General features: G+C 30.2%; 1 protein-coding gene across 5 annotated transcripts in view; it reads right to left on the bottom strand.

Annotated features, from left to right (window-relative positions):
• LOC107452230 (sialin) overlaps window positions 1-14064 on the bottom strand; it is a 59973-nt gene that overhangs the window by 13104 nt on the left and 32805 nt on the right. For all 5 annotated transcript variants that reach the window (XM_087161483.1, XM_043050746.3, XM_016068574.5 and 2 more), the window contains 6 exons: window positions 11600-11675; window positions 10589-10803; window positions 9314-9547; window positions 6999-7182; window positions 255-382; window positions 18-167 (listed from right to left, as the gene is read on the bottom strand). In XM_087161483.1, the coding sequence (XP_087017609.1) occupies window positions 18-167; window positions 255-382; window positions 6999-7182; window positions 9314-9547; window positions 10589-10803; window positions 11600-11633 (945 nt within the window). In that variant the 5' untranslated portion in view covers window positions 11634-11675. The remainder of the gene's footprint in view (window positions 1-17; window positions 168-254; window positions 383-6998; window positions 7183-9313; window positions 9548-10588; window positions 10804-11599; window positions 11676-14064) is intronic.

Raw genomic sequence — 14064 nt, 5'->3', positions numbered from 1 at the left:
CATAGAACTACTCTCACCTTTTCAATTTCAAATCCTAAAACTGTGGCAAAAAATGTTGGCAAATCGCTCAGCAGAGTGTAGAAGCACCAATCAACACCTACTTGCACCACAACTATAGCCCAAACTGGGACAGAAGTCAATATTTTGAGCCACGGAGTCGAAGGAATCTGCAGAGAAAGATTCATAAATTTTAACTTTTTTCAAATAAAACAGAATGACTAAATACACATTTTAAAAACGAATTGAAAACATACTTTGCGTTTTTCTATTTTCTGATTCGATGTTATGTAATCTAGTTCTTCCTCAGTAATGCATGGATGTGATGTTGGAGAATCGGAAATGAATATACACCAAAGTACAAACCAAACACAGCCAAAAATACCTAAAACAATTTATTTTATTTTTATAAATGAAAATTACGCAGTTAATATTAATATTTCTTTAGGAATGTTAAATGTTTTGCAGCAAAAATATACTCTGAAAAAATGTCTTCCTAGTTTTAAAAAATCTTTACAGAGTAAATACTTTTAATATTTACTCTATAAATATTTCTTAAAACTAGAATAAATAAAGTGCGAAGTAAATTAGATGAGAATAGATTCTTCAGGGTAAGCGGAATATTTCCTTATACTTTAAAACCGAATAGAAACTAAAAACCCTTTACAAACTTAAAGTTAAGATTAACATACTAATTAAGGTATGTAATTATCTTCAAAGAAATTTTTAGTTGCATTAAATAATTCATTTTAACATCCACTGAGAAACACTGGAAACAAATTTTCAACAATAACACTGGAAAACAATTTTTTTTGTTGCATTAATACAAATTCCTGATCTTGCCTCATCGGGTGTTGAGATTTCAAATCTAAGATTAGCTTTGCTCCTATAGCTAGATTTTTTAAATGTCACTTTTAGTCCATTTTTTTGGGTCGAAATGTACAAGTTTAAAAATGGTATATACAACAGGCGGTAGCTTAAATGTTGCAAAAAACTTCTAGGGATGTTAGAGCACTACGTCGTTCTTGCCCGGAAATGTAATCGCACGTGGTTAGGGACGCTTCCCCTATTATGACGTGTTCTAAAGCACGCGAAGAAACAATTTATAATAGGAAAGTGCTCATAAAGGTTTATGGCAATATTTCCGGACATGCATTATTGTAAAATTTAATCCATTCATTTCCTATGTAATACTAGCCCTTGTAGAAGTTTGTCGCATTATTTATGTGATCTTCTTTTATATATAACATTCTAAACTTGTGCAGTGCGGCAGAAAAATAAATTTACCACCTTAAATAACTTTTAATCTAATGATCAGATCTTCACTTTCTACTCTATCTTAATGGTTCAAGAGGGTGACCTCAGATATTCTACTTAATTTGTGCAGACTATATTTCAGTTTACGAAATTAGACAAAAAAAAAAAAAAAAAACGCGCCTTTGTGCTTTTGTATTTGCTTACATAAGGATAATTCTTTGCAAAAAAAAAAAATAGTAAAAATTTATTACATTTTATTTTATTTAACAGTTGGAAAAAATTTAAATTGTAAAGTATACAATTTTTACGTCATTTTAAAGTACATAACTTTATTCGGAAAAATACAAAATTTTAGCAAAATCGGATGAATATTTCCTGAAAAATCGAAATTTTAAAAATGTCGTATGTTTAAGATTTTTAAGATGGAGTCCTAGAACGTGAAGATCCGATCATCAGATGAAAAGTTATTCAGACTAATCCGTTTTCTTTCTTTTTTTTCTTCTTTTTTTTGGCTCACTGCACATTTTGATGATTGCAGATTTAAAATCATTAATACTAAAGTATCGAACATAAGTTCAAAGATATCATGCAACATTAAAAAAACAAAAATTGTTCCCTTAGTGTAATTTATAGAACTGTTTGTGATTCCTTGATTACATCAAAACTGTAATTTATGAATTGGATCTATTTTAGCTTCATATATGTTCTAAATTCACATTTGTTAGCATGTCTAGTATAAATACTAGCATATAGTATTAGCGTCCTCTATTAACATACTTATATTCAGAGTAAAAAAAATTTTGCACGCATTGATTAACTCCTGTAACTAGTTTCAACCCCTTCATCTCATTTTGGCTAAATTCGTATGAAAACCACTGAGTTTTTTAAAAAAAATGTTTAATATTCATTGAATTCATTGTTTAATGATGTTTATTCATACCACAGGGACAAGTCTTGTAAAAAAACAAAAAAGCTTAAAATAGAAATCGAAAAATGTTATGCGCAAAAACACTTTTTAAATAATTGAAAAAATACCTGGCATTTGCGCAAGGAAAAAATATATGCAAGAAGAATTTTTCCACAAAATTTTATGAACGTTTTAATAAAAATAAATAGGCGACATTTTATTTATTTATTTAAATTGTGTGAATATAAATCTCAGTGCGTGATTTTTAAATAACGTGAATACGAATCTAGTTTATCTATTTTAAATTCGTGTTAATAGGAATCTCGATGATTGACTTTAAAATTACGTGAATACGAATCTCGATGATCTATTTCAAAATGGCGTTAAGATGAATCTCGATGTTTGATTTGAAATTGCTTGAATACGAATCTTGCTACTTAATTTTAAAATCTCGAGAATTCGAATACTGATGTATAATTTTTTAAATCACTTAATCGCGAATCATAAATCGCGTGAATACAAAACGTGATATTTGATATAAAATCGAGAAAATACGAAACGAGACCATAAATCGCGTAAATAGGAATCTAGACGTGTGATTTTAAATTTTGTGAATAATTTCAAATCGCGTTTGCATTGGTCCGAAAAAACGTAAAAATTTTTTTTTTGTCTGGGGAATTCGAAAAAGACAAACTTTCTTTGAAGAGGTGTATATTTTCTCTTTTTGTAATAGTAAATATTCCGCAATGACGACAAATTTTAGACGAACAGCGCTCGCGCTTTTGTGTATATTATACAGGTCTTCCTGTAATATCGTTGAGGCAAATCTGATTTTCAAAACACAGATAATTTGAAAAACTGTTAAGTTACACATCCTTGGAAATTTTCACCCTTGAGTTTCTTAGAAATGGTCTTTTGTGTACCAAACAATTTTACTTTTTCCTTATCTGAAATACTTTTTAAAGAAATGAGCTTCAAGATTTATGCAATTTATTTAATTCGTATTCATGCATTTATTTCTACACAGTTAAATTAATTAACCATTGAGATGAAAGAATAAATCAATTAAAGTTTTATTTACTTAGACGTAATCAAGACGCTAAATAATTTCATTTAACGAACTATGCAATGACACTCAAGGTTATATTACGATCTCTGCAGAATTCTTCCTACTAAACATATCATAAATCACAAAAACAAAAAGTCGGGAACTTTGATATCTGAGGTTAAAGTTGACATTTATCTGGCATAAACAATGTTACGTCCGCCATAGATCGCACTATTTGACGCAATGATAGGGATGAGGAAAAATAAAATAATATCATGACATACCGAAGAAACGGTATTGGTATTAAGGCTAGGAAACTCTCTTTGATAAGTTTTTTTTTCAGTCGATTTCAGTATAAACGTTAAATTACAGTTTGTTTAAAATTGCAATTTTCACGTCAAATGTGAAATCATTTTCTACATCAGGTCAGGACAATAAAATAACACTGTTGATTCTAAAAAGCTCTCTATATTTTATAATATGAAAAACATTAATGCGATATTGTCACAAAACTAATTCAGTAGTAATAATTTCGCTTTGGAAACTAGAGTTGAAACAAACTGAATTTATAAATCTATCTTATTATCCCTGAGAAATATACAAATATACGAAGAATTTCTACTCTAATGTTTAAAAAAATATATGTAATACATATTTTAAACTTTTTAAAAAGTTAATATATAAAAGCTTATAAAAGACATGTTTTTTACAATGAAGGTCAAAATAGCAACACTGGCTCAAGCGGTTGCAACGAATCGCTGTGGCAAAAAAAGTTAACTATACTAGTTAAATTGACGAGTAAATCGTTTCTATCATTTCTAATTAAATCTAAGAAGTTCTTTCTAATTGTTTGGTTATTTGTTTTATTTTTCTTATTCCTGAAGGAGTAGTTCTCATATTAGCAAATGGCAGTACAGTAAAAGGCGTTAATAACTTCCTATTAATGATACGAATTTAATGATTTACATTGATCAAGTTGCTATGACGTCATTAGACGACTGACAGACTTCGGGTTTGATTTGTTTGTCATTTTAGGACACTGGGTGAATAAAATGCTTAAATGTTTATTCTTTAAACATTTGGTGTAATCCAGGACAAACGTACGATTCTCTTTCTGCTTGGATTTCTCCTCATTTTTCCTTAAATTTATATTTCTATGTTTGATATATGTTTATATAAATGTCATTATACAAAGAAAAAAAATTTCAGAAATGCATTATTAATGTAGATTTCTTCTCTTTTTCTGTTTATAGTAGAATTTATTTTATAAAGGAATGAAATAAACAAGAGTAAATAAAAATACGACAAAAGTACTTTTTACGAATAATAGAACTGAATTCTAAAATAAGAGACTTGAATTGGATCAGAAAACTTTATGTTTCTACACAAATGAACAATATGAAAAAATTTCAAAACAGTAATATTAATTCATGCAATCCTAACTTTATTCAATAATTTTTGTTCGAATGAAGTAAAAAAAAAAAAAAAAAAAAACACAAAACTTTAGAATTAATCACACTCAGGGAGAAGGATTTCATTCCATCATGCTAAAATTATAATCATCGTTCTTAATATAATCCTGCAGAATTAAACAAAAATATAACAGAGGCAAAGCGTAGCGTGAAAATTTTTTATATCTATTTTACACACAACTCCAGAATGTAATTACTGCGGTGAATATCAATCTATTGATCACTTCTTAATGAATTGTTCTCAATTCGAGACACTCCGGGGCAATTACTTTAATAATATTAGTTAACATCAATGCTATGCTAACCTGACTTGTAGAAATATCATAAAAAAGATCATTAAAAAAACTTTAATGGATGTATAGGGGGATGGTCTTTAGTGGTCTCGGAACCTGCTCGTTCCAGCTTGGGTGTCTCAGTTTTATTGATGGTATAGTTTTGTAACTTGTTTTTTTTATAAACTCTTCTACTTGCTCCAATTTTATTGTAATTACTTTTGTATTATTTAATTGGTTTTAAAAGTACTGTTTTAATATGCTATGTTGTTCATTGGGAATTTTGCATGTTTATCTTTTAAATTGTTCTCTTAACTGACACTTTTAATGTATTGCTGTTTTAATGTTTTATCACCTTACATGATTTTTGCAGCTCTGCGTCTGCCATGTACATGGGCTGTTTGCCATGCGTGATATGTATTTTATGTTTGTACTGTTTTCTGGATTTTTTTGATTTTAATAAACATTTACCCGTATGCCCTAAATAAGGGCGGGTCGGGCTAAATTTTCCCATATCTATTTTATTAACTGTTTCCTGTAAGTGTTAGATAGCCCTGGGGGCCGTTGGGCCAGGAGACTAGAAAAACGACGGGATGATGTCATTGTCCTTCAGTATTACAATATGTTTATCATCTAAAACACAAATGAGTAAACTGCAAAAAAAAAAAAAGATTTTTTTTTGTGTTGGTAACAGAGATCTGAAAACAAAAATAGGTTGAGATTGAGCAGGCATAAGCACAATTAAGCTTAAATGACTGCAAATTTCTGAATAAAAATTCATCCCGTAGTGTACTGATCATTAAGACAATGTACCCAGCAGATCACCGAAGTAAAACATCACTGGCTGCGATCAGAGTGCGGATTTTTGACCACTTGGATCAGTCTGCGAAGGATCTGAGGATGTGCGGTATTGGTCCTTTTAACTGTTCTATCGTTAAGTGTCCGAGCAGGTCACTATCCCCTCTGCGGAGGAACAAAATCGTGATGGCATGTCTTCGGATCATCCGCAGGGATGCTTCCCAGACCCCATTGTGCAGCTCTAGTGCAACGTGAACTACAATAACAACTTCAGTTATAATTTAGAGCTATATTTTTGTTTTAATGATGCTTCAATATTAATGTAAGAGAGAGTAGCGTTAATCAACTTATATCGGCCTGCTTTTCTATTCAATTTCCTTGCATTTTTCTTTGGTTTTTTGTGCATTTTAATAATTTATGTTGGAATAAAAGTCATTAAACTGCTCTGATCCCGATACACTGACAATTATATTTGCATTGATAGGGATATTCTATGAATTATTTGTTTCAAATGCAATTTATTTTCTCGTAGCATCGAAATACATATAAGTCAAATCATAACGTATAAAAATCGAATAAATTGTTCATAAATCATAGATTTCACAATATATATATGTTGCCTATTTTCTAAACTTAATTTTAAAAAGAGTAACAGCTTACATACAATGCTAGACTAAAGCAAATAAGCATCCAATCGGCAAGCAATCTCAACTTGTCAAGCAATCCTAAAGAGACAACGATGGCAAATTAATAAGCTGATGTGTGCAGCGAGCAGCGTCTTACCCCTTAATATTTTATGAAACACTTATACACGTTGCTGCCACAAAACAGATTAAATTTTTTTGACTTTGTCATGGAAAATCTGAAACAAACTGAATAATGCGCAGGATAAAAAATGTGCAGATTAAAAGTAAACAATCTATTAAAACAAACTAATTGTTTCATATTTTTGTTTCTATTATGCTTACTAAATTCGCAACATTTTAGTAATATTGGTGCGATGTTATTTATTTCCTTGCGCCTACATTTCCATTCAGACAGTTACTTAACATATCTTATATATTTTATAACTTAGAAATATGTAGTATATAATAAGATCTAGAAACATAGTATACAATTAGATCTAGAAACATAATATATAATTAGAAACCTATATACATAATTTAGATAATTTATTTTTAATAATTGTCACAATTGATATTATAGGTTGTTGAATTTGTTAAGTGTAAGCCATAAGCACGACTAACCTATAATGTAGAATGCAGCAGGCCATCCTCCGAATAGATCTGAATTGCAGAAGAGGCCTGCAATATTCATGCCCGCAACTGTGCCAGTTGCAATTCCACAATAGATTAAACTTGTCAAAAAACTTTTTTCAGAATCTGGTAACCATCGTCCTATCATTGTGTGCATTGCAGGGCAGGACACGCCCTAAAAATAAACTATATATAGTCTATCATCACTTTCATCAGTATATAATACGATCAACATATAGTATATAGTATTTCTAATTATAAAAATCCTATCAAAACATTTCTTCATTTAAAAAGAAGACCCCACATAAATGTTTATAATTGCTTATGCTAATTAATGAAACTTAATTTAAAAACAGTTTTCCATAAAACAAAATTTATGTAGCTTTAATATTTAAAAAATAGCAGCAACCCGAACAGGTGATTTTGTGAAAGCGGTTACAATTAATTGTGCCTTCCGCATTCAGTATCAGTTTAATTATGTATATGTTTATATTTAAGTTGGAACATACATGCATACACACGAGTGAAGAGAAACATAGTGGTTTGCATAGTGGTTGCGTGCAGAGTGGTTTGAATACCCAAGGAAACTTCTCTATTAAATGTCCCAGAAAGGAGGAATGTAATTCCAGCCGGAGAAGAAATCCAATTTAATTTCTTTCTTAAAAAAGAAGAAAAAACTCTAAATTCAAATATTACATCCCATTTTATGTAGTCTCAGTGGAAATTTCTCTAAGGTAAGGAGTTTATTATTTGCAACAAAATATTGTTATATTTTTTAAATGCGAAGAATATTTAAATTTCCATGATTTAAAATTTCGTACTTAGAACGTTTTGAAACTTATATTTTATTCCTAATTATATATTTTGTTTGAGCCTAATATTAACCGGTCAAAAAATTCTAATTTAATAATAAGATAATATTAATAAGTTTAAAGTTTCCATGTCATTAGTTGCCGATTGGGCACTACTTTTTGGTTTGATACTTGGTATTGTAGTCTCTTTGTTTTCCTCTCTGAACACTAGTACTGTACCAGTAAGATGGATAAAGACTAATTAATTTTTTGCTTAATAGTAAAATGGATAAAGACTAATTAATTTTTGCTTGACAGTAAGATGGATAAAACCTAATTAATTGTTTGCTTAATGAGTAAGATAGATGAAAGCTTATTAATTGTTTGTTTAACGAGTGAGATGGATAAAACCTAATTAATTGTTTGCTTAATGAGTAAGATAGATGAAAGCTTATTAATTGTTTGTTTAACGAGTGAGATGGATAAAACCTAATAAATTGTTTGCTTAATGAGTGAGATAGATGAAAGCTTATTAATTGTTTGTTTAACGAGTGAGATGGATAAAACCTAATAAATTGTTTGCTTAATGAGTAAGATAGATGAAAGCTTATTAATTGTTTGTTTAACGAGTGAGATGGATAAAACCTAATAAATTGTTTGCTTAATGAGTAAGATAGATGAAAGCTTATTAATTGTTTGTTTAACGAGTGAGATGGATAAAACCTAATAAATTGTTTGTTTAATGAGTAAGATAGATGAAAGCTTATTAATTGTTTGTTTAACGAGTGAGATGGATAAAACCTAATAAATTGTTTGCTTAATGAGTAAGATAGATGAAAGCTTATTAATTGTTTGTTTAACGAGTGAGATGGATAAAAACTAATAAATTGTTTGTTTAAAAGAATTTTCTGTTTGTTATTGCAGTTACCTTCTTAATTTCTTGGAAAAAGTTGCAACTATAGCTCTATAGTTTTAAACAATCATTCAATTCTCTTAAAACAAATTAAAAACTTCACTCTGTTCAAGATAGCTGATGTGTGTTCACTTTTCATATAAACCGAACTGAAGGGATGTTTTTAAAATCATTCAAAAGGAACGAAATTTTGAAGAACAGACATATACTTTTTTCCCCAAACTGCAATAAAATGAATTTGAATAATTTATGAAAAGTTCCTCATAACAACGTAATTATGAAAAGCTATGCTCGTATCAGCAGAGTTTTAATGTAGGGTTTTTAATATTAAATCAGCCCATTAAAAACTTCCTCATTTTATTCGAAATAAATGAGTTTGACAGTAAGGAAAAATTAAACTGAAAAAAATTAACTTTATCAAAAACAGATTGCTGCTTGCAGAATAAAGAAATTCGTTTAGTTTATTTATGTTCCTTCCATTTTATAAAGATATTTTTTCAGCTAGAGCAATGAAACAAAACTTCTTAAAATATGGGCTGTAAAATAAAGTTTGAAAATGTAGATTATTTTCATATTAATCCAAATAATGAAGAAAAAAATACCTGAAACAGCCCTTCCAAAGCTCGGATAGCAATCAACGCTCCGACACCATAACGTGCAGCCATTGGTGTAAGCAAAGTCAGCAGAGCGGGAACCAGGTTACCAATTCCAAATACCCATTTGCCGCTTAGAGCTTCAGCTAATCGACCGCCAGGAATTTGAAAAATGCAGTAACCGTAATAAAAAGCACCAAGTATGATACCTTGAGTTTGGGGTGACCAATTGAATTCTCCTTCCTGAAATAAATACACAGCTTATAAAGTAATATGAGACAAAAACATCGTGGATAAAGATAGTATCACCTGTTTCGAAATACAACTTAAAAAGAAATGCAAGTTGGAGTAGTGAAGTATCTCTCTCAAAATAACATCCACTCAAAAACCAAAATTTCATCTTTAGTAATTAAAACAAAAATTTACTAACGCTGAAATTAACAATTATTTTTTATCTCCCAATTGAGTTGAATGTAGAAGCACAAGAACCGAAAATGATTATTTAGAGCCAACGAGCGATGGTGTACCTTTTGTTTGTGCCTTTTGATCTGCGTTTATTTCTTGGAAAGAAGACAAATTTGTTTCAATGCTGAAAACAAGAATTCTTTTGAATTGGATTCCAATTTACATATTTGCAGAGAAGAAATTTTAGAATTCCGTATAAATTTTTTATTTCTTCTTTAAACTTACTCAGCATTTTGAAATTGTTAGGTTTAATTTTAAGTCCACTCGGTCGACCATATATTTCATTAATTAAAAAAAAAACTTCATATTTCAATACTTAAAAAAAAAAAAAAATATTGATATCAAAAGCTACTCCCTAAAATATGTTACAAGATATGTGCCAAGTTTCCATTTTCATTAAAAAGAATTTAATTTTATTTAAAAAAATGGTAAAAAAATCTTCATTTTAAACATTCTACATTTTCTCGTTGAATACGCTATAGTGCGGCTTTCAGGAGAACTCCTCCAGACATCCGTCTCGCGTCGTGGTGGGTACTATAGTTACGAGGAAAAGTCAATTCGTATAGGGGTGTCAGGTGAATAGTTTTGTTAATCTTGGCATAGGTCGAAGTAAGTAATCCAATCGACACCTTCATTCTTTCACTGCACCCCCATTTAAAATGTGCTCTCACTTGTTACAGCAGCAGACAGTCCCAGATATTGGAGGAGTTCACCTGAAAGCCCCACAGTACTTACTTTACTAGTTTTAAAAAAAAACAATTCCAATATTTTTGATAAATTATTGGAATATCAGAATAAGTTCTAAAGTATACGACTTACTCTTCGGAATTCATTGACCGGCGTTGTCTGGTTCAGTGCCTCCCTCTCTATGCTACATTCATGTTCTACGGTGTGATTTACACCACTATGGTGATAAACAGCAGTGTTGTTTACCATAGCCACAATAGCTACGTTGAGATTCACTCTTATGGAATAATTTACTACGAATCCCAGGAAGCTTACGGCTGTGAAGATATACCGCATTCCGGGAAGCTCTGGGGAAAAAAAAACATATTACACTCAAAATATTTAAAAACTATTATGGTGCACATAATTGGGATTTTATTTTTCTTATTAAATAGAATGGAATAGAAATTCCGGATGCATTAAAATAGTTCCAAAACAACGCCCTTTTTTTAAAAGGTACATTTCAAGCTAGGCCTATTTTATTACTCGCTCATTTTCTGCTGCATTTAAAATATACAAAAAGTTCACCAACAACGTGTAAGATACATGAAATTGACAACAACTATCTTCTTCCCAATACAGGATAAACAATGAATAAGTTTCAACAAACAAACTGCGATTTAGTACTCTTGTATTTTATAGTATTAAGATAGAAAAATAATTCATATGAAAATCTCGGTAAAATTTGTTATGATTTACAAAAGGATAGAAAAAGAATTTCAAAAAATAAATTCTCAAATTGGTGAATGCTAACACAACCATTAGGAATTAGTCTAATAATGCATTGATTAATAAAAAAACGAATCCTGTGTCAGATATAAATAAAGATCAGCTTAAATGAAAGATATTTCAGAATGATAATACATGGATGAAATTAACTTGAACTTTGTTCTCACAAAATTGTATTGCTTTTCACTCCTCTCTCAGAATAGAGGAATGTCCTTTTATGATTAAGTGCTAGAGGGACATTGTTTTATTATCAAATGTGATAATTACTTCAATATTGCAATTCTGGAACCTACTTGTGAAAAAAAGCACTACTGCTTCGGAAATTTTTAATAATGCGACATTGTATGAATAATATTAAACATTTTGAATGCTTACCATATTTCCGACCACTGAAATTTTTTCCATCCATATTTAATTTCAATTGTCACGTTCAAATCAGATTAGAATTATCCTGAAAAAAAAAAACTATTTTTAGTGAAATTTATCTATTGTACTATAGATGTATTCAATTACTTCTAGTTTATTTTCTTCCTCTTTTATGTTAGAATAGTAACATCAAGAATTTGAATGATTAAAAAATTATGCGGTTGATATCTATGTAATTAATAAAGCAGAATGTTTATATGTATGTGTGTATGAACCATATACAAATCTGCAATTCACATTCCGTACGAAATTAGGTGCATATACGTTTAACCCTTTCGCGCCGACTGTCACAAATACGTGCCAGCGTAAAACCGTATCAATCAGGGTAAAAAGATAAAACTGGTAATCAAAGTAATTCTTTAGCAGCTTATTTGTGGGCGGAGTTATAATTGTTTGATTTATTTAATTCACCATTATTTGTTCAGAATAAAACTATTTAGTTATACTTTGAATTAACATTGATTATATACCTGTACATACCCTCCAACTTATGAGGATTTTGAAAATAATTCTTTCTAGTGGCAGCGAACCAAAGTAGAAATTTTTAAAGCAAATGGATCTCTTATAAAACTTTTATCAGAACTTAAGAATCCAGCCATATGGCCTGCACTTTTATAAGTAATAGTGAACAAGTTACGCTAAAATTAATTTTTTTTAAATATTAAGACATTAATTTTGCTACCAACTGAAAAGAAGATTTCTGAAACTACGGAAATTCCGTAGCAGTTGGAGGGTATGCCTGTATATGATTAAACTAACAATAATTAAAGTAAAATCAAAGTAAGTCTGTCAAATTAGCAACAACTACATTTAAGTTACCGTTTTTTATTTAATTACAACTTGATTCTGATTTTGTACGAATGCTTTTCTGAATCACCCGTCCCCAAGGGGTTAAATAACGCGGCAGACCTAATTGGCCACTTTAAAATTTCCTCCAACATCTAGATCATGTGCTACGTCCCCCAAAAAATACTTTTTGATATGACTTGATAAAGATTTTATAACAAAGACTTAATTGTTTGAATTAAATTATAACATTTTTATTCATAATTTAAATTAGTAATTAAAGCAATATTAAAACTAAAATAGTAATAAAAATTTGTGTTAGTATTTATTTTCAAATCAATCAGCATTTGTTTTGGATAAATGTAGATAATAAATGTAGGAGTGAGGAGACTGATAATTTTTTTTCAAAGGTTCAAAATATGGAAGTCCGCGAATGATAAATTTTTCTTGTAAACTGCCTTTTACATTCTATTCGTATGCTCAGAAAATTTCAAAAGAAATTTCTGGAAGTTTCATTTCTTAAATAAGTCGGACATCTTTGAACTCGAATAAATCCTAAGCTACTGAATTAAATTTCAATTGTATGTATAAAATTACATTCTTTTAAAGAAGCATTTAGGGTTTTACTTCATTTTTTATTTTTATTTTATTAAAAACAGTTTTCTGGTGACTTTTTGAGGGGATTTTGAATAACAAAAAAAAAACGTGCTCTTCTTTCAAAAGCTATTAAACATACTTGCGTTGAGACAAAATTACTTTAACTGTAACTGGCAAAATTGAAGGGGAAGATTGAACCTTGACAGAGATCACGAACCACGAATGGTCTTTCTCACAGATAAACGACCTCTCGTATGAAGCTACGGAAAATCTTAATAAGATCCACCTTTTCTCTGTGGGAATCCTCCATACTCTTTGGAATAATTTTACAATCCTAAATACGGATGACTCAAAATCCAACAATAACATTACGGCTATAAATTTAAAAAAAAAACAACACGTTATGTTTCTCAAATCGATCCCATGAATCCTGCTTTTTTTTTTCTGAGGAAGTTTTAGTTAGTTGACAAGCAATTAAAAAATTTACCACCGAATATCTCTATCATGTAATTTTATCAGACAGCAGATCTGCAATTATAACTCTAATCTCAACAACCCACAAATTTCCTCTTAGTCTTCTTGTTACAGAAAACTATTGTTTCAGCAAGTTCTACAGTAAAATCCCTTTCGATCGCTTGTATCCCGGCTCACGTTGGTGTACTACTCAACGAAACTATAGATAGTCTGACAAAACTAGTAATAGCTGCATCTCCAACCGTTCTCCTTTATCCTGGCCCCGAGGATTTCGAATATTGCTCAAGCTTTTAAACTCGAACCGCCCGCTCAATAGTCATCGAAATACCGTTACGGGTACCCTTTTCCGCACTCGATCAATAGTCTCTCTTAATCAATTCAAAACCTAAAATACGATAGTATCATCTCGCTATTTCGAATTAAAGCAATTCAATTAAATGAGTCTGGAACAAATGTGGTGGTGGACTCACTACTGTGTGACTGACAAATCCCAGAGTCTTTTAACCACACTCAAAAAATTTGCATAATATAGACAATAAACTAGTGAGCTCCAATCG

The sequence above is a fragment of the Parasteatoda tepidariorum genome, chromosome 4, assembly GCF_982258835.1.
Source record: "Parasteatoda tepidariorum strain Cologne lab strain chromosome 4, Ptep-v5.0, whole genome shotgun sequence".
Lineage (NCBI taxonomy): Eukaryota > Metazoa > Arthropoda > Arachnida > Araneae > Theridiidae > Parasteatoda > Parasteatoda tepidariorum.
The sequence above is the reverse complement of the archived record's forward strand: the minus strand, read 5'-3'. Positions and strand labels throughout refer to the sequence as shown.